At 45.6% G+C, this 22,512-nt stretch overlaps 3 protein-coding genes and 1 non-coding gene across 4 annotated transcripts; 3 read left to right on the top strand and 1 right to left on the bottom strand.

Moving 5' to 3' along the window:
- Positions 1 to 2,543: 2,543 nt before the first annotated feature.
- On the top strand, positions 2,544 to 9,473 carry LOC123097857 (uncharacterized). The gene is made up of 5 exons (XM_044519703.1): positions 2,544 to 2,865; positions 4,900 to 4,955; positions 5,953 to 7,929; positions 8,160 to 8,424; positions 8,507 to 9,473. Exons 1-5 carry the CDS (start codon positions 2,763 to 2,765, stop codon positions 9,139 to 9,141), a joined length of 3,036 nt encoding a protein of 1,011 aa, XP_044375638.1. The 5' UTR covers positions 2,544 to 2,762; the 3' UTR covers positions 9,142 to 9,473.
- Positions 9,474 to 9,586: 113 nt separating this feature from the next.
- On the top strand, positions 9,587 to 11,080 carry LOC123097859 (dirigent protein 24-like). Its single transcript, XM_044519705.1, has one exon. It carries the CDS (start codon positions 9,948 to 9,950, stop codon positions 10,896 to 10,898), a length of 951 nt encoding a protein of 316 aa, XP_044375640.1. The 5' UTR covers positions 9,587 to 9,947; the 3' UTR covers positions 10,899 to 11,080.
- Positions 11,081 to 11,290: 210 nt separating this feature from the next.
- On the bottom strand, positions 11,291 to 18,833 carry LOC123097858 (UDP-glucuronic acid decarboxylase 1). The gene is made up of 7 exons (XM_044519704.1): positions 18,148 to 18,833; positions 17,783 to 17,930; positions 12,963 to 13,042; positions 12,268 to 12,351; positions 12,102 to 12,176; positions 11,883 to 11,975; positions 11,291 to 11,768 (listed from the first exon to the last, which is right to left on the bottom strand). Exons 1-7 carry the CDS (start codon positions 18,715 to 18,717, stop codon positions 11,577 to 11,579), a joined length of 1,242 nt encoding a protein of 413 aa, XP_044375639.1. The 5' UTR covers positions 18,718 to 18,833; the 3' UTR covers positions 11,291 to 11,576.
- Positions 18,834 to 18,961: 128 nt separating this feature from the next.
- Positions 18,962 to 19,035, top strand: TRNAR-UCG (transfer RNA arginine (anticodon UCG)). The gene has a single exon. It is a non-coding gene; the product is annotated as a tRNA-Arg (tRNA).
- Positions 19,036 to 22,512: the final 3,477 nt, after the last annotated feature.

The raw sequence follows: 22,512 nt of genomic DNA, 5'->3' as shown, positions 1-22,512 counted from the left end.
TACGAGCTTTTCACATATTGATCTTTGCTTAGTTACTTTTCCGTTGCCACTGTTACGATTGCTACAAAAACTGCTACTGTTACTTTTGCCACCGTTACCGTTACTTCCATACTACTTTGTTGCAGATATTAAGTCTTTCAGGTGTGCTTGAATTGACAACTCAACTGCTAATACTTGAGAATATTCTTTGGCTCCCCTTGTGTCGAATCAATAAATTTGAGTTGAATACTCTACCCTCGAAAATTGTTGCGATCCCCTATACTTGTGGGTTATCAGGTACCGCGTTGGATGGCAAAATGGCTCTAAACAGATGCTTTACCCAGACATAAAAACATATGCTTTCGCCTAGTCGTCTTTCATGTTTTTCTTTCACATTTGTCGTTTATACCATTTTCTATAAAGAAAATGACGATGTATCATGTTAAAAATCTACTGCAACATTTTACATTAGGGTATATTACGTAGGCAATGACTTCCCGACAAATTAAAGTACTTTAATAACATTATTATAAGAAAGCTAGAAAGAAGCGCGAGGATCGTATGGAATAACGGTGGAACCCTATATGTGATGTTAACTATTTAGCAAATTAAAGCAAATTGTTATTATGTCGTTTCTCAAGCGACATTTTGGCAGTACTTCAAAGTTGAGTAATATAACATCGTATAACTATCTATCATCAACAACCACTAATAATCTTAACAAATTCATTTATTGCGCAACTATGATTATGAATGTGCATGCACTTATTTGCCCTTGGGAGGCCGTCCTCCCTGGCAGTGAGTGACCTTGATGCAACCTCGGTCGGCCATAAGTTTGCTTGCATTGACTGTGTGCGCGCCACTGCCATGAATATTTGGAAAAGTAGGAATGTCGAGGTTTTCACTGAAGACCTACTGCTGCGAACGCCTATCACCCCTAATATCGCTGTCGATGTTCTCCTCCGGCACATGTGCTCTCACACTCCTTTTATAAAATGATCCTCAAGGTCTTCGTGCAATTTTTTCGGCTTTGCCTAGGGTTACATCGCATGACTTTGGCCTTGTCACAGTTTTTTCTGGTTTTAGACCAACATCTCCTCACATTTTTCGTCTGCCAACGCCGTAAGCATATACCCCCTATAATATGATACTATCATACCACTTTGTTAAGGTGGGCTTTTTTCGTCATAAATCTTAAAAAAAGATATGAATGCATATAGAGCCTTCTAATTATTTTCAAGAATGAAGTTCATCACATCCAGGTATCCAATGAAAATATGTAAATAGAAACAAACTTAGATATCTATATATGATAAGTTGATGGTGGAGAGGCGGGTATTGAAGGTCGATCGCCGTCGAAGATGCAGCCATTCCGGTGTTTCCAGAGCCATCGGGTGATGAGGATGATGAGGAAGGCGAACCCTCTACAAGCAGGAGCGGGTGCTCGGTCACAAGACGTAGCCAACCAGGATTGGAAATCCGTGCCGCCAATGGATAGGTTGGCCGTGGAGCGAACCCATCCTAGGATCTCGAGCCAAATTTCTCGCGAGAAATAGCAGCCCACCAGCAAGTGTTGCATCGTTCCTTCTTCCTGATCGCAGAAGGCGCACATAGGCTCGTGGGGGAGGCCATGACGGGCTAGGCGATCAGCCATCCAGCATCGGTTTTACATCGCTAGCCACATGAAGAACTTGATCGTAGCGGCGTCCAAGGCGCGCCTTTACGCTAGGGCCGACACCACCGGGATCAAGAGCATCAACTCGGAGAGTTAGCTAAAGTTAGTTGGGGATGAGAAACCCGTCTGTTTGCTCTGCACTCTCTACCACTGGCGGAGCTTCAGCAAAGCCGAATAGGTCGTGGCCTGCCTAAGCCATGAAATTTTATGCAGTATACATCTCCTCCCAGGCCTTAAAACAGTAGCCCATACGATATTTTCTTCCTGTTGGCCCGCCCACGTTTGGGCCGCAAGCTCCACCACTGCTCTCTACCATGCCTTAATGTGCACATGGTTAGCAAGTGTACGCAATCTTATGCTGTAAAACCATCCTTTCTATCAACGGAAAGATACACAACCTTTGCGTATTCACGAACAAATATATACTTCCTCCGTTTCTGAATATTTGTATTTCTAGAGATTTCAACAAGTGACTACATACGGAGCAAAATGAATGAATCTACACTCTAAAATATGTTTATATACATCCGTACGTGATAGTTCATTTGAAATCTCTAAAAAGACAAATATTTAGGAACGGAGGGAGTATACGATAAGAAGGGTTCAACCGATACAACCGAAGATACACAAATATCGCGGATATACGATAATTAATACGGGGCAAATATCGTGTAAAGGGGAAGATATACGATAATTAATACGGGGCAAATATCTCAAAAGGGCGAAAATATGCAGAAATTAATTATGGGAGATAGATAGAGATAGAACTGCCGTGACGAGAGAGAGAGAGGAGGCGTGTGAGAGCTGTAGCAGAAACTGAAACCGCAAGATACAAACAACAGCCAGTGGAACAGGTCGCGTGGTTAAACTCCAGCTAGCGAGCAGCGGCGGCACAGAGCGAAAACAAAACAGGGAAGCCCGTTGCGTTTCCCCCCACACCTCGCCCTCCCTCCCTCCCTCCCACGCGCACGAGCACGCAGATCGATTCGCCGGCCTGGCTCCGGCGCTCCGTGCCTCCCTCCGCGCCCCTCGCCGCGGTGGATGAACGGCTGCCCCGTCGCCGCCGCCGCCGCACCGTCCGAGTCCGGGCTCCAGGGCCGCGCCGGCCATGGCGAGCGTCGGGCGCAGCAGATCGAGGCGCAGAGGAGAGGTCGGCGGGCCGTTCGAGTGGGACGCGGCCCCTTCGAGGGACTACTCCGCCGATCACCATGGTCCGTGCTTGCGTGGTTCAGTCTCGTTCCGTACTAGTAGTGGTTTCTTGTAATCGTTCCTCCGTTTTTTCTTCTTTTTTTCTGGGTGCGTAATTCTTTGGCCTTTTCTTTTCGTTTGGAGGCCATACGATAGAGATCCCGTACTTGATTTCGTTCAGGTCGTCCCTTGTTTGATCCTTGACGGTGAAGGTTTTTGAGGGGGTTTTGGTTCTCTCTCGTGTGTTATCGCGTCGAGAGATTGGGGATTGCTTTACTTCTCTCGTGCTTCCGTCCGCACCTTTGGGCTTGCTTGCACATTTAGCATCCTCCATTTCCTTTAGGTTTTGCTTATATTTCGGAATTAAATTCCCTGTTTTTACCCACTTTTTTCTTGTTTTATACTGATTTCACGGATTAATCATTACTGAAAATGACGTTTCTTTGGCTGCGCTCGCTGTCTAATCGGAAGAAAGAATTTATAATTAAGAGTAGGTTCTCATTAGTTTTCTAGTATGCTCTTAGAGAGATATTAAAGCAATCAGTAAAATATTGTGCACTTTTCTTTTTTACATACATTCCTGTTGTTTTAAGCAAACGGACGGGGACATAATAACTTTCTCATGTACTTTAGGTCTTAGTCAAGCCTTTATTGGGAGAGAGAAGATTCTTGTTTCGAATTTCAAATGGTTGTAGCGGACAGATCTTTTCTTCCTTCCTTTCTTCTTCTTTAATTTGAAGTTACACTGGTGTTCCGTGGGAGTTCTAGGACAAAAGCTACCCCCTAAACCAGACGTGTGATTAAATGCAGTTTCCCCCGTCCTTCACTGTTTCGGGATGAACTGTAGTAGACTGCGTGGGTCCTAAAGATCCTACACCCTAGCCTAGAGGCATGTAGAGGAAATGTGACAACTCCCACCAGATCACGCAAAGAAACCTCATTTGCCCGTAATTTGCTGGATATTTATTGTAAGCAAAAGCATTAAATTATGGTCTTTTGTGTCCCCATGTCAGCTGGACGGACGCCGTGCAGGTTCATGGCCAAGTGGCCTTCTTATTCTAACCACTGGGCTTCTTATTCTAATCACCAAGAGAATCTTTGTTTGAATTTGTCTGAGCCTGTAGAAGAGCCATAACTTATTCTGTGTTGGTTACCCGATGCTGAATGAATTGACCGTTTGTTCTAAAAGAAGTAGTAGTAAGGTTGGTACAAATTCAATCTGCCACTCTTGAATCAAAGTAAATATTGTGTGCTCCATACGACGAAACACTAATTTTTACTCCTTCCGTCCCATAATATAAGAGCGTTTTTGACACTAGTGTAGTGTCAAAAAACACTAGTGTCAAAAACGCTCTTATATTATGGGACGGTGGGAGTACTTTTTTAAGGCACTAATTGTTACACCCTCTGTTTCCTAAATGTAAGACGTTTTGACAGTTCAATTACATTTAGAAACAGAGGTAGTACTTCATAGTACTAGCTATTCAGCACAGTTACACGGTATGTAACCCCCAGGTTTCACCAGTAGACACTGAATCCTACATAGTCCAACACAATCATTTTATTTAATTTGAAGGTAATCAGAAAACTCCATGCTATGTTTCTACATTGAGTTCTGATCGACTCCCATCACACATAGACATTTTTACTCAGGGTTCAACACTTACTACGATGATGTTTCTACACAAGCAGGTTCTTCTGATTTTTTATTTTCTTATACTTTAAAAAATTAAACTGCATGAAGCTATTCGAAGAAATGACATCATGGTGAAGCTCTTTGTACTTTTCTTTTAAGAGCTGTTGTTCTACCAGATATTTGCTTGTAATTTTGTGCTAGGTATATTTCCATCCTACTATATGCCATCGTTTCCCGGATCTAGTAAAACAGTGAACTGGAGCTGAAGACTCCTCTCTATGTGGCCTTTGTTTTTCTCTTTCCTCGCAGAAAATTTAGTTTGGCATGAAGTTTCTTCTTCTTGCCATGATATCATATTGCTTCTTCTGCCAATTTTCGTTGCTATACAAATTGTTTACTGTCTCTTTTCTCTTTAAACCAGGGGCTGGGTCATCGAGGAAACAAGCAAGTAACTCTGGGATACTCTCCCACACTCTGGTGAGTGACCTGTGTTTAGCTAAAGAGCTATATCATATGATAATTTAACCTAGAAAGCTTAAAACATGCACACTTTTCTCTTCTGCGATACTAACTATAACCCTCTGATATGAAACTGGAGTGCTTAAATTGGTTTACATGTGTTGCTCTAATATCAACAATTGATGTGCGCTCTGCAGTATCGAGTTTACTTCAAATGTGTGCATGTTATTCTGTTGGCCATAGCAGGATTATTCTGTTGTAGTAGTGACGGGTGCTATGGCTGCAAATGGACTCCTTATTTGCCTTAGCTTATAGCTAGCGATAGCTCTGCTATTCCATGTAGGTATACTTGTGACAAAATAGTATGGTAAGTTAGAAATTCAACTGTTCTAGAAAGCCAAGATACACGATTTATAACGTTGAACTATGAGAAATCCCTACCAAGAGACTTAATCTTTCTCCTTTTTAATACCCAACATTCATATTTCTCAAGGATTAAGTACTTGATTTTGTGAAAATTACTAAACCTATAATTTTACGATCCTTTCAACCTGTATTAGTATTTTTTTTATCCAGAGCAAAATGCTTGTGCCTTGCAATGTAAGGGACTGATGGAGCAATCATTTAAACTGTTGCAATATAACAAAACGTAACTTACAACCTCTACTTAATGGATGACAACTGTGATAATTTTCAAATGAACTAAGAGGTAATGCCAGTGAATGTGAACGGATCTCTACGAACTCAGATGTTTATAAGAGTAAAGATAAAGATAAATATGCTTACCTTATGTGACCTATCTTGGGTGCATATTTTGTTCCTTTTCTATTTTTACCATATGTGACTTATCTTGGAATAGCTAGCCATAACTTTCTATAACTCTTATTTTGGATATCACTGCAAAAGAAGTGGCTTAACTCCTTAGAAATCCACTAAAATTTTGTAGTTATCCTCTGCTATCAAACTTTTTTGCCCCAGTTATTTGATTGTTTAACTAATGGATTGGTATTTTCAGCTTGACAAGGAAATCAGGAAAAGTAAACCAAGACAGTCCAGCTGTGTACCGATGAAAAAGCTAATAGATGAAGAGTTCTCGAAAGATGTCAATGCCAGGCATACTTCACCAGGTGCTGTAGGAAGACTTATGGGTCTTGATTCACTCCCTACCTCGTCTGGGACCCATAGCCAGCACAGAAGTAGCAGAAGTCATGCACACAAGACGCCATCTTTTATTTCTCATGATAGATATGTTCCACAGAGGAGAAAGAATGATGAGATGCCAGAGGTCAAAGATGTTTTTGAGGTTATGGATGTGATGGGAGTAAAGGCACACCGAAGCCCAAGAGGTAGAAATGGAAATACAACTTCCAGATTTGATGCAGCTGAGAAGGCTAATCTAGATTTCATAAGGCACAAATTTATGGATGCAAAACGTCTTTCTACAGATGAATCCCTTCAGATGTCAGAAGAGTTGAATGAGACACTTGATGCATTGGTATCTAATAAGGATCTTCTTTTGGAATTTCTTGAAAAACGCGATCTGGGTTCTGCCTCCTCTAATGGAAACTGCATTACAATATTGAAGCCATCTAAAAGAAATCAATTTATTGATGCAGACAACATCTGTTCACATGATAATGATACAGAAAGCTTTTTCCGCAAGCAAAATGAAGTGAAATACCCCACGAGGAAACCACATACTAAGTTATCCAGTCAATCCCCAAGAGAAGACTCTGGTTCATCGAGGCAGAAACTATCAAGGTCAAGTCATCAGGAAATCAGTGATAAACGAGCTTGTCCCACACGGATTGTTGTCCTGAAGCCATGCTTTGAGAAAGCTCAGGACCTTGAAGGATCCTTCGGCCTACCACATGAAATCCCTCATTCTGATTACAGAAGGCACACAGCATGCCAGTGTGCTGGCATGTGGAGTCCATATACTGATGAGTCCATGTGTCAAGTATCCCCTGGCGATCCTGAAACGTCAGGCCATATAAAAAAGGGATCTAGAGAAATTGCTAGAGAGGTTGCAAAACAAATGAGAGCTGCTAGGGGCCGTGTTCTCCAACCAGACACCAGCACAATTTTGTCAGATGAAAGCTCACAGTTTGTGTCATCTCTTGCTAAGGTCAAGAATTCGGAGAGAGTCCATAGGTCTTCTGAATTATGTGACGGTTGGGCTTCTCCCACCTTCAACACTTCGCCAGCATATTCAAATGACACATCAGTCATAAATGAAGCAAAGAAACAGCTCTCTAGCAGATGGAAGATAGCGCATCAATTTCAGCATCAAGAACCTGAGAATAATGGCTTCGGCGTGCTTGGAGACATGTTTGTTCTCTCTGACGAGGAAACATCAGAAGTTGCTACCCAAACAATGTCATACCAGAAATGTCCAAAGGGAGAACTGCAGCGAAACAGAGTGCCAGTCTCGTGTAGCAATTCTCTTGGCATCAGCAGCAAGGATGGTTGGAGAGGTGTAGCTCCAAGCAATTCAGCAAGGTCTAAATCTCTTCCATCATTCTCTAACCATGGAGTTCAAAAGTCGAGCAACAGAAAAAGAACGGGTAGGCAAAATGAGTTTTCTATGCTTAAAGATGTTCTCAAAATAGGACCCCATGATTCTGAATACGCATGTCATAGTAGACAAAGAAAATCCCTGGTTGGAGGTTCACCTTTTCGTGGTGATGAAGATCAAGTGGCCCCAGATGATGAGGGAAGAACGTTGATTGACCGTGAGATACATGTGAGTTCTCAGGAAGCACCAGATGTTATTGACATGCCAGATTCATCTGAACAGACACTTGCACATACCGTGAATTCTGGCCATGAATTAGATGGAGTGTGTCATCTGGATACCAGTTCTGCAGTTTTTCAACAGAATAAAGAACCACTTTCTCCTGCTAAACTGAATCAGCACATGCATCAACAGCCATCGACAGCATTTGATTTCCGCCTTCATGTTCCTAATTTTGACAATCTGCTGGCTCAGGTATATCGCATGTACCGTCTAATTTTAGCTTATTATGCAGTTTTTTTCTTGTATCCTTAATAAATTCCTGTGGATATACATTAATTTATATGGTTCTGTTATACATGTATATCCCATTTTTCCCCCTCTTGTTTCCCTCAACCAGGTCTTTCAGCTCTTTGATAATTCTGGAAGCTCAATTGATTTATCGATTGCCATGTTTACCAACTTCTGATTGTATTCTATTGCAGGCCGAGGGGATTGAAAATCATGTGGATGATGTTTACGCAGCTCTGTTTAATCCGCCAACAGAAACAGAATCTCCTGTGGGGATTGACCACCATCATGGTGTTGACAATGACAATCAAGCCTCGTGGATTCACCCGACAGGATCAGAATCTCCGGTGAGCTCCAACAATGATGAGCAGCCAAGTCCAGTGTCTGTTCTTGAATCTTCCTTGGATGCTGAAGAAGTTTACTCAGGAGATTTCGAGAAAATTAGTGCCGATCTTCAAGGCAAGTGGTCGAGTTTTTCTTTGCCTATTCACCTTCCCTTTAAATTCTCAGCTCTTGAGTTTGACTTTCTGTAATATTACAGGACTGCGAATGCAACTTCAGCTTCTCAAGACGGAGACCACAGACGATGCAGACGACACCGATCATCTTACAGCGAGCGAGGACGAGGTTGCCTCGGCAGATGAGCCACTTGCTGAAATGGAGATACTACCCCATGCTTTCGTGGATGAAGAAGAACGGGATTTCTCGTATGTGCTTGATATGCTCACCTTATTGGGCATTGATGGCGCTTTCCAGGATGGGCTGCTCGACGTGGGCTGCTTTTCCGAATATCCTGCTGGCCCTGATATATACGATATACTTGAGAACAAGTACAGCAGCCTCATTCTATGGCCGGCGTCCGAGAGGATGCTCCTGTTTGAGCTCACAAACACCGTCATTGCAGATCTGATAGCCTCTCTGGTGCATCATGGGTCAAAGGGGTTGCTGCGAAGGTTCTCATCCAGGTGGGATCAGGAGGGGTTTGTCGTTGATGTGTGGCAGAGGGTGTTCGAGATACGGCAAGAGATGGACGGTAACCAGGGCGACCCGCTGATGATGGACTTCGAGCGGCATGGCTCCGAGGATGGCATCGATCTTGTTGGGGGCGAGATAGAGAGGATGTTGCTTAAGGATCTTGTGGTGGAAACCATTGCTGAGTTCCTGGGGACAAGATAATCTGGTGTAGCTTTTGTGGCTAGAATGTTCCATGGTTTGGCACCAATTGCCATTTGCGGTGGTTGGTGTTTTACTGATGAAAGATGGCAATGATTTGGAATGGAACTCCGGGAAATTTCTCATGCCTAGAGCAACTGATGTGGCTGTAGGTTTGTAGCGAATCGTCCTACAAGTGAAGGGATCTTCTGGTTGTAAGTATTAGCTGTAATAACTGTGGCCTAGGGTTTTCCCCCTATTTCCCTCCCAACTGGAGAAAACCAGTGGATTTTCGGCGGTGATGGAGTATACATGTGAAATTTTGGTATGAATTGATCATGCATGCATTAGCCTTCCTTGTTTGGTACTACTAGTATGTTTTGACTCTGCGTTACATGAAATGATGCCTTTGTTAGTTGCAAAAAAGAGAGCTCCATCTTCTTTGGCGCCTCTTGTGGGTGATGCTATCTGTGGTTGCTGCTTCTTGGGCAAATTTCAACCTCAGCTTGGACGTGAACCCTTGCAGGTTGCAGCCGTGCCGATTTGCTTCAACAGATCACTGCCCCATCGCCGGTTCTGCCACCAACTCCTCGGATCAATGCCTCGCCTGTTGCCCTGGCCATTGGGGCATGTGGTGTGTGTGATCCGGCTCTCCAACTGTTCCTCGTTTCTCCATTAGTAGATTAGATCCCTTGGGCACGCTATCTGATGCAACTACTGCAACACCACAAGGGCGTCCAGCAGCAACAACTCCACCCGTGCCGCGGCCTGCACCTGCAACAACACCACTGCTTTTGTACATCCAAAATCCCAATATAAATCTAGCCAACATGCATCCATGCACATCAGCAGCAGTCACCGCTACGAGTAACCCGCCTGGAGAGTGTAGCAGCCCTCCCAACAGAGTTCTTGCTCTCCTCCGTGCACGCACCAAGATGGCCAAGGCGGCGCTCTGCATGATGCTCGCGCTTGCTCTGACGAGCTGCGCATTCGCCGGCCGCGTCCTCAACGAGCATCCTGCCGCGCCTCCGGTAGAGGCCGATCCGTTGCCGGGGCCGACCGAGCCGCCTGTCGACACAGTGGTAGTGCCGGTGCCCGCGGCGGCGTCGCCTTTGCCATCCGATGCCGCGGGCGCCGCAGGAGTAGCTCCGGCCGCGGGTGCTGGTGCAACGGCCAACCTAGGAGCCGGTGTGGCTGCAGGCGCCGGCGACAGCCCGCTGACGTTCTTCATGCACGACATCCTCGGCAGCTCGTCGCAGCCGTCAGCGCTCATGGTGACCGGGGTGGTGGCGAGCGCCGACGACCTGGCCAGCAGCAACAACGTCGTCCCCTACGACAGCCTCGTCCAGAGCAATGGCAACGCCGTCAACGGCGGCTACAAGAACACCATCCCCTCCGTCAACGCTGGCGGCGGCGCCACGCCCCAGAACCTCCTCTTCGGCATGACCACCGTCGTGGACGAGGAGCTCGCCGGGGGCCACGAGCTCGGCGCCGCGGCCGTCGGCAGGGCGCAGGGGTTCTACGTCGCGAGCTCGCAGGACGGCAGCAGCAAGACGGTCGTGCTGACGGCCCTGTTCGGCGGCGAAGCGCACGGCGACACGCTCAGCTTCTTCGGGGTGCACCGGACGGGGGCGCAAGAGTCCCGCATCGCCGTCATCGGCGGCACAGGGAAGTACGAGACCGCCAAGGGCTTCGCCGCCATCCGCACACTGCACCCCGGCGACCAGCACGCCACCGACGGCGTCGACAGCCTCCTCCAGTTCGATATTCACCTCTCCTGAGCTGAGCTGCTTCCCTAACTAGTGGTATCAGATTATATGATGCTCTGCCGTCGCGCTGAACATTTGTAATCTGAATTTCACGGCCTATGCATTTTACTACCATAACACTCCTATATGTAATGCAAACTAAGTACTGGTGTATTTATGCATATTTTATGAAGAAAACTAAGTATATTTATGCATATTTTATGAAGAAAACTACCATAACACGGCTATGCATTTCACATGAAATGAAATCCTGAAAAACTGAACTATTGGATGAGTTACAGAACACAAACCACACCAAAAGCAGAGTAGCATGAACTCCTATAAACACAAAACAAATGGGTGCCAGAATACTACTCCCTGTAGTATAAAAAACACTCTTATATTATGGTATGAAGGGAGTAGAATTTAAGCAAAAAAAAACTCTGTATTTATGTAAATTTCTACCACTGTTCTCTGAAAGCCTAAGGAGTTGACAAGAACATGATCACATGATTCTGATTTCCGAGACAAAACTTATGTATCAATGAAACTAAAATCAAGTAACGCATGTCATGTCACTAAAGAGTTGCCTGGAAGAAGAATCCTGGGTAAGCTATCTGTAATCTATACGCCTGCAGCCGAGCTTGCCAAGGCACTAAAAACGCTCCGTGTGAAGTATAATACAGATCCGACTTCGGTAACTCCTGCCCCTCATTTCTCATCCAAGATGCGTTTCTGGAAGTCCGAAACCATACGTGGCAGGCCTTGCTTCAGAGAGACTTTTGGCTCCCAATTGAGAAGAGATTTGGCCTTTGAGATGTCAGGTTTTCTCATGTGCGGATCATCGGCGGTGTTGGGTTTAAATTCAACACGCGCACTTGGGTCAATTGTCTCTTTCACTACCTGTGGAATATAGTGCGGAAACGTTATTCCATATAGGCAAAAAATATATTAAAAAATCCACTTTATGTTCAAACAAGAAGTGGAGGTCAGTCAGTTTCAGTATCAAGGTCAGACCTGAGCAAGCTCCAACATGGTAAACTCCCCAGGGTTTCCCAAGTTGAAAGGTCCAATGTACTTATTTTCCATCAGAGTTATCAACCCATCAACCTACAAATTAACAGATGGTTAAAGATTTTAAGATTTGAATGCATAAGGCATCGGTGCAGTTTTGAACAACAAAACAGAAGTTGCTGCTTCCACATTTAGACAAGGAAAAATGAACAAGTCAAGTACCAAATCCGAAACATATTGAAAGCTTCTTGTTTGCTTTCCATCACCATAAACCGTCATTGGTTGTTTTCGCAAAGTCTGGAAATGAGAGACAATGGATATTGAGTAATGCCAAACTTACATGGTAGTCCTCCTTTTGTAAGAATAAGAGCTATGAATTAAGACAAACCTGTGCAACAAAGTTGCTAACAACCCGGCCATCATCTAAACACATACGAGGGCCGTACGTGTTGAATATGCGAGCAATTCTAACCTGAAGGAAAGTTCCCTTGTCAAATTTGATCTTTAAGATGTGTAAGACAGTAATAGAACACAGATAAAGCAACTCATAAGCAGAATCTTGCCAAATGTACTGTCCCTCTTTGATTCACTCCGTCCAGTTAAAAATATGTAAGCAATACCTTGAATGTTCATTTAAAAAACTCAAGAGAAGACCTTCTACTCAAACCAATCACAAAGGTACTTTTTTCTGGCAAAAAATATCAACAGACACATGGCACAATCTCTCTTGCCCATGATTGCCCAAAGTGTAGTACATATAAACATACACAGACAGCATGAAGCACATGGGTCCAATATTTGGCATTTGGGCCCTCTCAAGTTCACTTACTCAAAAAGGAAATTACTGAAAGATCACCTATTAATACCATCTCAGATACATAATGATTTTTTTTTGCAGGTAGATATATAATGATTTCTGCCCGGTTTTATTGCACATCTTACCATATCATAAAACAAGTTTTGAGACACACAATTAATATATATTGAGGGGCCCTATGCAATTAAATTTAGGCAACACATGACATTGCCAACAAGGAAGTCTATAGTTTGACTGAGACCACAATTCAGCAACTACAGCTTTACCTCAACACCAGCACCACGATGGTAATCCATGGTCAGAGTTTCTGCTGTTCTCTTTCCCTCGTCGTAACAACTCCTTACACCTGCACATTGCCACAAAATGACACATATCAAAACGCAGTGGAGTGGGCAGACAGAAACGGGTGGTGGTTGATGTTAGGAAATATGCAACTTGTATTCCCATGGGGCCATAGGCCAGCATATATACATGTACAGGTGCAGGTAATATGCAGAAAACCCCTTATACAATGGGGTAAAGACAAAAGGCTACATGGCTATATAAATATAACTCTAACACCCCCCCCTCAAACTCATGGTGGATAAACAACACTGAGTTTGGAGAGATAGAAGCCATGTTGTGCTCTAGTTTGGGCCTTCGTAAAGAAATCCGCCAACTGTAACTCGGAAGGCACATACTGAAGAGCAATAACCCGATCCTGCACACCAGCGCGCACATAAAAAGCATCAACACCAATATGCTTGGTGAGCTCATGCTTCACAGGGTCACGCGCAATGCTAATAGCACCTGTACTGTCAGATAGTAGAAGAGTAGGTGTAGTGACAGAAACACCAAAATCCTGAAGCAACCACCGTAACCAAGTCACCTCTGCCGTCAAAAGAGCCATAGCTCGCAACTCAGCCTCTGCACTCGAACGGGAAACTGCAGTCTGTTTCTTCGTCTTCCAGGCAATGAGTGAACCACCAAGAAAAACACAGTAAGCAGAAAGTGAACGGCGATCCGAGGGATCACTAGCCCACGTAGCATCCGAATAGGCCTGAAGCTATAATGAACCGGAGCGAGGAAAGAACAGACGGTGAGAGATCGTGCCTCGAAGATATCGGAGAACACGAAGGAGGTGACTGTAATGAACCGAAGTGGGAGCAGAGACAAACTGACTCAGAATATGGACCGGATAAGATATATCCGGTCGAGTGACAGCTAGATAGACAAGACTCCCAACAAGATGACGATAACGCGTCGGATCAGACAAGGGGTCACCATCAGTATCACGGAGGTGAACATTGAGCTCCATGGGAGTCTCAACAGTGCGCTCATCAGTGAGAGCAGCACGAGCAAGAAGATCCTGGATATACTTTTCCTGGGAAATAAAAAAGCCATCAGAGGTAGAAGAGACTTCGATCCCAAGAAAGTAGCGAAGAGGGCCAAGATCAGACATCAGAAACTGCTCACTAAGACGGGCCTTCACAAAGGCAATATACTCAGGGTCGTCGCCAGTGATGATCATGTCATCAACATAGAGAAGAAGAAGAGTCCGACCACGAGCGGAAATGTGGACAAAAACGCTGGATCATGATCACTCGCTGAAAAACCAGCGGCAGTCACCACAGAGGCAAAACGCTCAAACCAGGCGCGAGGGGCTTGCTTAAGGCCATAGAGAGAGCGACGAAGACGACAGACCATGCCATCAGGAACAGAATACCCAGGTGGGGGCTGCATGTATACCTCCTCACGCAGCTCACCATTAAGAAAGGCATTCTTAACATCAAGCTGAGAAACAGACCAATGGCGAATAGAGGCCACAGCGAGAAGTGTGCGGATAGTGGTCATATGGGCCACAGGAGCAAATGTCTCATCGTAATCACGACCATGCTCCTGCTGAAAACCACGAGCCACAAGACGAGCTTTGTAACGCTCAAGAGAACCATCAGAGCGAGTCTTAACCTTGTAGACCCACTTACAAGTGATGGGACGAACACCGGGAGGAAGAGAAACAAGATCCCATGTGCCAGTGCGCTCAAGAGCAGCAAGCTCCTCTGCCATCGCAAACTGCCATTCAGGATGAACAACAGCATCGCGATAAGACGTAGGCTCAAGTACAGCCGAAAGAGCATATCGACCAGGAGAATAGCGGTCAGGGGGAGGGCGAGGCCGAGCCCGAAGAGCATAAGTCGGTTGGGGTGAGGAGGAGGACGCACCATAAGTAGATGGCACGTCAGTGGATTTATCCACAACACGTGGACGACGAGTATAATGAAAAGGGAAGGAGGGAAGAGGTGGAATCACTGGAGGTGGAGACAGGGAATGTAGCGATGATGAAGGTGGAGAAGGGGAAGGTATCGGTGATGAAGGTGGAGATGGGAAATGTGGGGGTGATGAAGGTGGAGAGTCATGCGATGAGGGAGGGGAAGAATCCGTAGGAGAGGATGGCGTCGGATCTGCAACAGCAGGGCGAGGAATAGGAATACTGGGCACAGAGGGAGGTGTGTCAGGAAAAGTGAGGAAAGAGATATCCTCCACTGAAAAGGTCGAGGAAGATGGACGCGGGTAGAAAGGACGAGACTCATCAAAAGTTACATCCCGAGAAATACGCATCCGACGACCGATAGGATCCCAACAACGATAGCCCTTATGCTCGTCACTATAGCCTAAGAAGACACACTCAACAGACTGAGCGGTCAGTTTGGTGCGTTCACGAGGGGCAAGAAGAACATAGCAAACACAACCAAACAAACGAAGTGCTGAGTAATCGGGAGAACGATCAAAGAGACGCTCGAAAGGAACGCCACCCTGCAAAGCAGCGGACGGCTGAAGGTTGATGAGATAGGCGGAAGTGGAGATAGCCTCGGCCCAAAATGAGGCGGAAGAGAGGCGGCGATCATCATCGCACGAGCCGTCTCAAGAAGGTGACGATGCTTGCGCTCAGACACGCCATTCTGAGCATGAGCACCAGGACAAGAGAACTGGGCAAGAGTACCCTGCTCAACAAGGACTCCACGCAACATCTTGGAGATATACTCTCCAGCAGAGTCAGCACGGAAAACACGAATAGGAGTAGAGAACTGAGTGTGAACCATGGCAGCAAAACGCTTATAGATAGATAACACCTCACTACGAGAAGACATAAAATATATCCAGGTGTATCGAGAGAAATCATCTATAAAATAATATAGTAGCGATGACCTCCTTTCGAGGCAAATGGAGCTGGACCCCAGACATCGGAGTGAACAAGGTCAAAAGGACGCTGAGACACAGTGTCGCTATGAGGATAAGGTAACTGGACCTGTTTACCAAGCCGACAACCCTGACAGTCTAAAGACACACCGCCGGAGACGGATCCAAGAAGACCACGTCGAACTAAGGATGAGAGACGAGAGCCACACAAGTGACCAAGGCGATGATGCCACTGCTGAAAAGAGCTGGTAGACAAGGCAACAGAGGGGGAAAGACTGGCGGTGGTGGCAGCGGAGGGAAGGTGAAGCCAGTCAAGCTCCCAGAGACCCTGAGAGTCACGGCGCCGTGGGCCAGCACCAAGGAGAGCACCAGTGGAACGGTCTAGAACAGAACATGAGTCAAAGTCAAGAATGACCCGACAACCAGAGTCAACAATCTGACCACCGGAAATAAGCTGCATGGTAAGTCGAGGAACATGAGCAACATCAGGAACATGAAAAGACGAAGTGCTAAGAATGCCTCGACCATTAACCGGGAGGGAGGTACCATCAGCAGTAAGAACATGAACATGAGAATCGAGAGCTCAAATAGAAGACAAAGTGGATGAATCAGGAGTCATATGAAAAGATGCTCCAGTATCAAGAATCCACGGAGATGTACCTGACTGTGTTGAAGGTGGTCTCACATTGCCAGAAGAGTCGGTATCAGAACCAGCAGAACCCGTCGGTGAAGAACCAGAGGAAGCGGCTAGCAGGTATCGAAGTCGCGCAATCTCCTGCTCAGTCAGGAGCTCAACTGAAGAGGTGGACGAAGATGCACCCGTGGAAGCCGCTAGAGGCGGTGTAGCATAAACATCATCGTCTGTAGAGGCCGATGAAGAAGACGAGGGTGCATGTAGACAAGCCCCAAGCGCCAAGGGAAGGCGCGTGTCGATGGAGTCATATGTACCAGCACAGCCGGTGAAAGTCGTGAGAGAAGTCGGTGTAGAGCGACAAACACCATGTGCGGAGGTTGCAAGAGGAGTCGTTGAATAGTGACTGTCTGTAGAAGTCGACATAAAGCAACCATCACCATCGGCTGTAGAACTCCGAGGAAACAACGGAGGAGCACCAAGCACCGAGAGACGGCACATGTGCGAGACGGGATCAATGTAGGGAACACCGTCAACAGTCATCTGGCAACCAGAGAGATGCATACTCGAGGAGTTTTTTTTTACTCTGACAATCGGCGGCTGAGGCACCACGCAGCACCAAGGAGCAGTAGTAGCACCGCGTAGGAGCACGTACACCACCAGATCGAGAGGAACTGAGGAGACAACACGTAGCAGCACCAGGTAGGAGCAGTACGCTCCTTTGTTTTTGACGAAGAAAAGAGCTGGGGCTGGAGGCCAGGAACGGCAGCAGCGGGCGAACACCTCAGACTGCACGTCTTGGGCTGCGGCGGGTGACCCAGCAGGCGGGGAGTGGATCGAGGCGACCCGATCCGGACAGGCAGATGGATCGGGGCAGCAGCGGCCAACGGAGAATCGGGTGCGGACGAACACAACGGCGATCAGGAGAGTTGTGGTTGTGCGTACACAGATGAGCAGCAGCAGTCGGCCGGAGAGAGGAGCAGCGGCAACCGACGCCAGAAATTGGATCGAAGAGCACGAGTTGCGCGTGCGAAAAAAAAACCCTAGGGCTCTAATACCATGTTAGGAAATATGCAACTTGTATTCCCATGGGGCCATAGGCCAGTATATATACATGTACAGGTGCAGGTAATATGCAGAAAACCCCTTATACAATGGGGTAAAGACAAAAGGCTACATGGCTATATAAATATAACTCTAACAGTTGAGATATAGTACTATTTGGCTTGTTGCGCGTGAGAAATGTTATATACTATCTTCCAGATAAAATGAGCACACCTATGGGATTGACATGGCCCCAGTAACTCTCCTTCTGAGGATGCTCTAGAGGATCACCGTACACCTCACTGGTACTGGTGAGCAAGAACCGGGCACCGACCCTCTTCGCCAGTCCCAGCATGTTCAATGTCCCCATCACATTGGTCTTGTGCGTTATCAGTTAAGGAACCTATTAGGAGCAGTATCGAAACAAAAACTACAGAAAACTCTAGGTTTTTTGGGCAATGCAGGCACAACATTTCAACTTTCCTAGGCCATTATTGACCTACTACTAGTATTTAAGCAATCCTTTCTATATACGCAAGTTGAATACATAAAAGCAAACAAACTCGAACATTTACAGTGGAAATGGAAGAAAAGGATATGATGGTCTTGATTGGGTTGAATTTGTAGTGGACGGGGGAGGCGGGGCAGGCGAGGTGGTAGATCTGGTCGACCTCGAGGAGGATGGGCTCGACGACATCGTGGCGGATGAGCTCGAAGCGAGGGTTGGCGAGGTGGTGCGCGACGTTTTCCTTGCGGCCCGTGAAGAAGTTGTCGACGACGATGACGCTGTCCCCGCGGGCGAGGACCTTGTCGACGAGGTGGCTGCCGACGAAGCCGGCGCCCCCGGTGACGACCACCCGCAGGGGCTTTTTGCGGACGCCGACGGGGAGGCGGCGGGGCGAGGCGTTGGCGGTGGAGAAGGAGAAGACGCGGGGGTTTCTGATGGCAGAAGTGGTGGTGGCGGCGTAGGCGGAGGAGGAGAGGGAGATGGGGTGCGGGGCGAGGGCGGGGTAGAGGAGGAAGAAGGAGGAGGCGAGGAGGAAGCCGAGGAGGACGAAGAGGAGGCGGTGCTCGCGGAGGAGGTAGGAGGCGAGGGAGCGGGAGAGGGAGGCGCGGTGGTGCGGGCGGTGCTGCTTGCTGAGGCTGGGCTGCCGGTGGAGCTGCTTCATGGTCAGACGGCGGCGGCGGCGGCGGATCCGCTCGCCGGCGGGCGCGGAGGGAGTAGGCGAGAGTGAGGGGGGCGGACTGAGGAGGCGGCACGTGTGATGTGGGCGTGGAACGCTGTGGTGGCCTGCTCCCCGCAGATGCCGCACGTGCGTCGAAACGTTCTTTGCCCTTCCACCTGTAGACATTAGCGACTCACCCATTGATATTCTAGTACTAAAATGTTATCGTGTTAGAAATGTCATTGAAGACCGCATAGCGCAGTGGATTAGCGCGTCTGACTTCGGATCAGAAGGTCGTGGGTTCGACTCCCACTGTGGTCGGCTATTTTTGAATATTACTCTCTCTCTTTTTTTTTTCTGAAATCTTTCACTGAAGTAACTGGAAATAATTTGTACCACGCCACCACATATAGCTTCAAGATGTACTGTGGTCGGCTATTTTTGAAATCTTACTCTCTCTTTTTTTTTCTGAAATCTTTCGTTGAAGTAACTGGAAATAATTTGTACCACGCCACCACATATAGCTTCAAGATATATTTCAAGACAACTTGTTTTTTGAAATCTTTCGTTGAAGCAGCTGGAAATCATTTTTACCATGCTGCCACATATAGCTTCAAGATGTACTGTGGTCGGCTATTTTTGAATCTTACTCTCTCTTTTTTTTTTCTGAAATCTTTCACTGAAGTAACTGGAAATAATTTGTACCACGCCACCACATATAGCTTCAAGATATATTTCAAGACAACTTGTTTTTTGAAATCTTTCGTTGAAGCAGCTGGAAATCATTTTTACCATGCTGCCACATATAGCTTCAAGATGTACTGTGGTCGGCTATTTTTGAAATCTTACTCTCTTTTTTTTTTTTCTGAAATCTTTCATTGAAGTAGCTGGAAATAATTTGTACCACGCCATCACATATAGCTTCAAGATATATTTCAAGACAACTTGTTTTTTGAAATCTTTCGTTGAAGCAGCTGGAAATCATTTTTACCATGCTGCCACATATAGCTTCAACATGTATTTTTTAAATCTTACTCTCTCTTTTTTTCTTTTTCTTTTTTGTTTCTGAAATCTTTCATTGAAGTAACTGGAAATAATTTGTACCACGCCACCACATATAGCTTCAAGATATATTTCAAGACAACTTGTTTTTTGAAATCTTTCGTTGAAGCAGCTGGAAATCATTTTTACCATGCTGCCACATATAGCTTCAAGATGTATTTTTTAAATCTTACTCTCTCTTTTTTTTTTGTTTCTGAAATCTTTCATTGAAGTAACTGGAAATAATTTGTACCACGCCACCACATATTGTCCAGTCGTGGACTAGACGTTGAATTTCAATTTGGCATGTATAGATTGTTCAATTGTGATTTATTTTGCTTTGTTGCATTGTGAACAATTTACGCTATACGGTCCACGTGCATAGATTGCATGGATTTGAAGGTTTTGATATGACGAGTGTGGTCGTCCGACAAAAGATATGAGACGTTGTTCATGTTGTCCACGGCCACGTCCGGGGGCATCCGCAAATGTTTACGGGACCGGGTTTGCCAAGTCCATATGCTCTAAGTTTTTAGTCCCGGACTTTTATCATGTTAGGGTATCTGAACTGCTAGCCCTCAAATCAGACCCGGCATCCGTCCGTGGAATGGTCTGGACCAATCCGCGGATAGTGATGCGGGAATAGACCATCCAATCATGTCCCCTAAATCTTCCACCTCTTTTTTAAAGGCTACAAGCTTCGAAATAACATCATACCAAATCGTAGGCGGTTAAAAAAAATTCTAATGCGATCGTAGTCCTAATTTAAATATTACAATCCAACTAAGTTTTCAAATTAAATTAGTTCAAACTTGATTTCCACTAGCGCATATGTTCTATTTGCCCCTTTAACCGTCCACGTATGCTCAATCAAATCTTCCTTCAGATGTCATGAGTTGCCCGATGCCGAATTTGTTGATGCATATGAATAAACTCATCAAACATGGCCGAATTCTGATTTGGAAGTTGGATAGGATCACACATGTTTCAAATTTCAAGAGGTGTGGTAACATCTTCACCCTCATCCTCCAAGATCATGTTGTGCATGATCCCACAACATGCCATCACCCCCCACAAGGTGTGCGGATCCCATTGTTTAGCAGGTTCACGAACAACTGCAAACGAGCCTAGAGCACTCCAAATGCCCTCTCCACATCCTTTATAGCTCCTTATTTCTAACCAACTAGCTCAGAGATGGCCTTGAATGATAAATACCGTCAACCATATAGTAGCCCGTGTTGTACTGATGGCCATTAATAGTATAGTTGAAAGGAGGAGCCCGCCCTTTAGTCGGCCTAACAAACAATGAAGACCGTTGCAACACATTGATGTCATTGTGAGACTCGGGCATGTCAAAGAGAACATGCAAATCTAGATGTCTTGCGTTGCAACTGCTCCAAGAATGATGGTGGTTTTTTTAACATGGCACTGATATTGCCCTTGTAAAGTTTTTGGACAATTTTTCCATCTCCACTGCGTGCAGTCAAGAGATCCGAGAAAATCTAGCCAACCGTTGATACGTCTCCAACGTATATATATATATATTGTTTCATGATATTATATTATCTATTTTGGATGTTTTATATGCATTACTTGAAGGAAATATGCCCTGGAGGCAATAATAAAGTTGTTATTTATATTTCCTTATATCATGATAAATGTTTATTATTCATGCTAGAATTGTATTAACCGGTAACTTGATACATGTGTGGATACATAGACAAAACACAGTGTCCCTAGTAAGCCTCTACTAGACTAGCTCGTTAATCAAAGATGGTTAGGTTTCCTAACCATAGACATGTGTTGTCATTTGATGAATGGGATCACATCATTAGGAGAATGATGTGATGGACAAGACCCATCAGTTAGCTTAGCATAATGATCGTTAAGTTTTATTGTTATAGCTTTCTTCATGTCATATACATATTCCTTTGACTATGAGATTATGCAACTCCCGGATACCGGAGGAATACCTTGTGTGCTATCAAACGTCACAACGTAACTGGGTGATTAAAAAGATGCTCTAAAGGTATCTCCGAAGGTGTTTGTTGGGTTGGCATAGATCGAGATTAGGATTTGTCACTCCGAGTATCGGAGAGGTATCTTTGGGCCCTCTCGGTAATGCACATCATGATAAGCCTTGCAAGCAATGTGACTAATGAGTTAGTTGCGGGATGATGCATTACGGAACGAGTAAAGAGACTTGCCGGTAACGAGATTGAACTAGGTATGAAGATACCGACGATCGAATCTCGGGCAAGTAACATACCGATGACAAAGGGAATAACGTATGTTGTCATTACGGTTTGACCGATAAAGATCTTCGTAGAATATGTAGGAATCAATATGAGCATCCAGGTTCCGCTATTGTTTATTGGCCGGAGAGGTGTCTCGGTCATGTCTACATAGTTCTCGAACCCGTAGGGTCCGCACGCTTAACGTTCTATGACGATTTTGTATTATATGAGTTATATGATTTGGTGACTGAATGTTGTTCGGAGTCCCGGATGAGATCACAGACATGACGAGGAGTCTCGAAATGGTCGAGAGGTAAAGATTCATATATAGGACAATAGTATTCGGACACCGAAAGTGTTCTGGGGGTAGCGGGTACGTATCGGGTCACCCATATGGGCTGGCCAAATTGGAGAAGGAAAGGGAAAGAAGGAAAGGAAAAAGGGAATAGGATTCCCTCTTCCCCCTCTTCCCCCTCTTCCCTTCCTACTCCGAATAGGAATAGGAAAGGGGGAGGCCGAA

This window comes from Triticum aestivum, chromosome 4D (assembly GCF_018294505.1).
Source record: "Triticum aestivum cultivar Chinese Spring chromosome 4D, IWGSC CS RefSeq v2.1, whole genome shotgun sequence".
NCBI classification, from domain to species: Eukaryota; Viridiplantae; Streptophyta; class Magnoliopsida; order Poales; family Poaceae; genus Triticum; species Triticum aestivum.
Note: the sequence above shows the minus strand (reverse complement) of the source record. Positions and strands in the feature narration are given on the sequence as shown.

Coding starts and splice junctions, on each gene's coding strand:
- LOC123097857 (XM_044519703.1), top strand. CDS start 2,763: ATGGCGAGCGTCGGGCGCAGCAGATCGAGGCGCAGAGGAGAGGTCGGC. Junction 2,866..4,899: donor CTACTCCGCCGATCACCATG/GTCCGTGCTTGC, acceptor TCTTTAAACCAG/GGGCTGGGTCATCGAGGAAA. Junction 8,425..8,506: donor AATTAGTGCCGATCTTCAAG/GCAAGTGGTCGA, acceptor GTAATATTACAG/GACTGCGAATGCAACTTCAG.
- LOC123097859 (XM_044519705.1), top strand. CDS start 9,948: ATGCATCCATGCACATCAGCAGCAGTCACCGCTACGAGTAACCCGCCT.
- LOC123097858 (XM_044519704.1), bottom strand. CDS start 18,717: ATGAAGCAGCTCCACCGGCAGCCCAGCCTCAGCAAGCAGCACCGCCCG. Junction 12,352..12,962: donor ATCGTGGTGCTGGTGTTGAG/GTAAAGCTGTAG, acceptor ACTTTCCTTCAG/GTTAGAATTGCTCGCATATT. Junction 11,769..11,882: donor CCATGTTGGAGCTTGCTCAG/GTCTGACCTTGA, acceptor TATATTCCACAG/GTAGTGAAAGAGACAATTGA.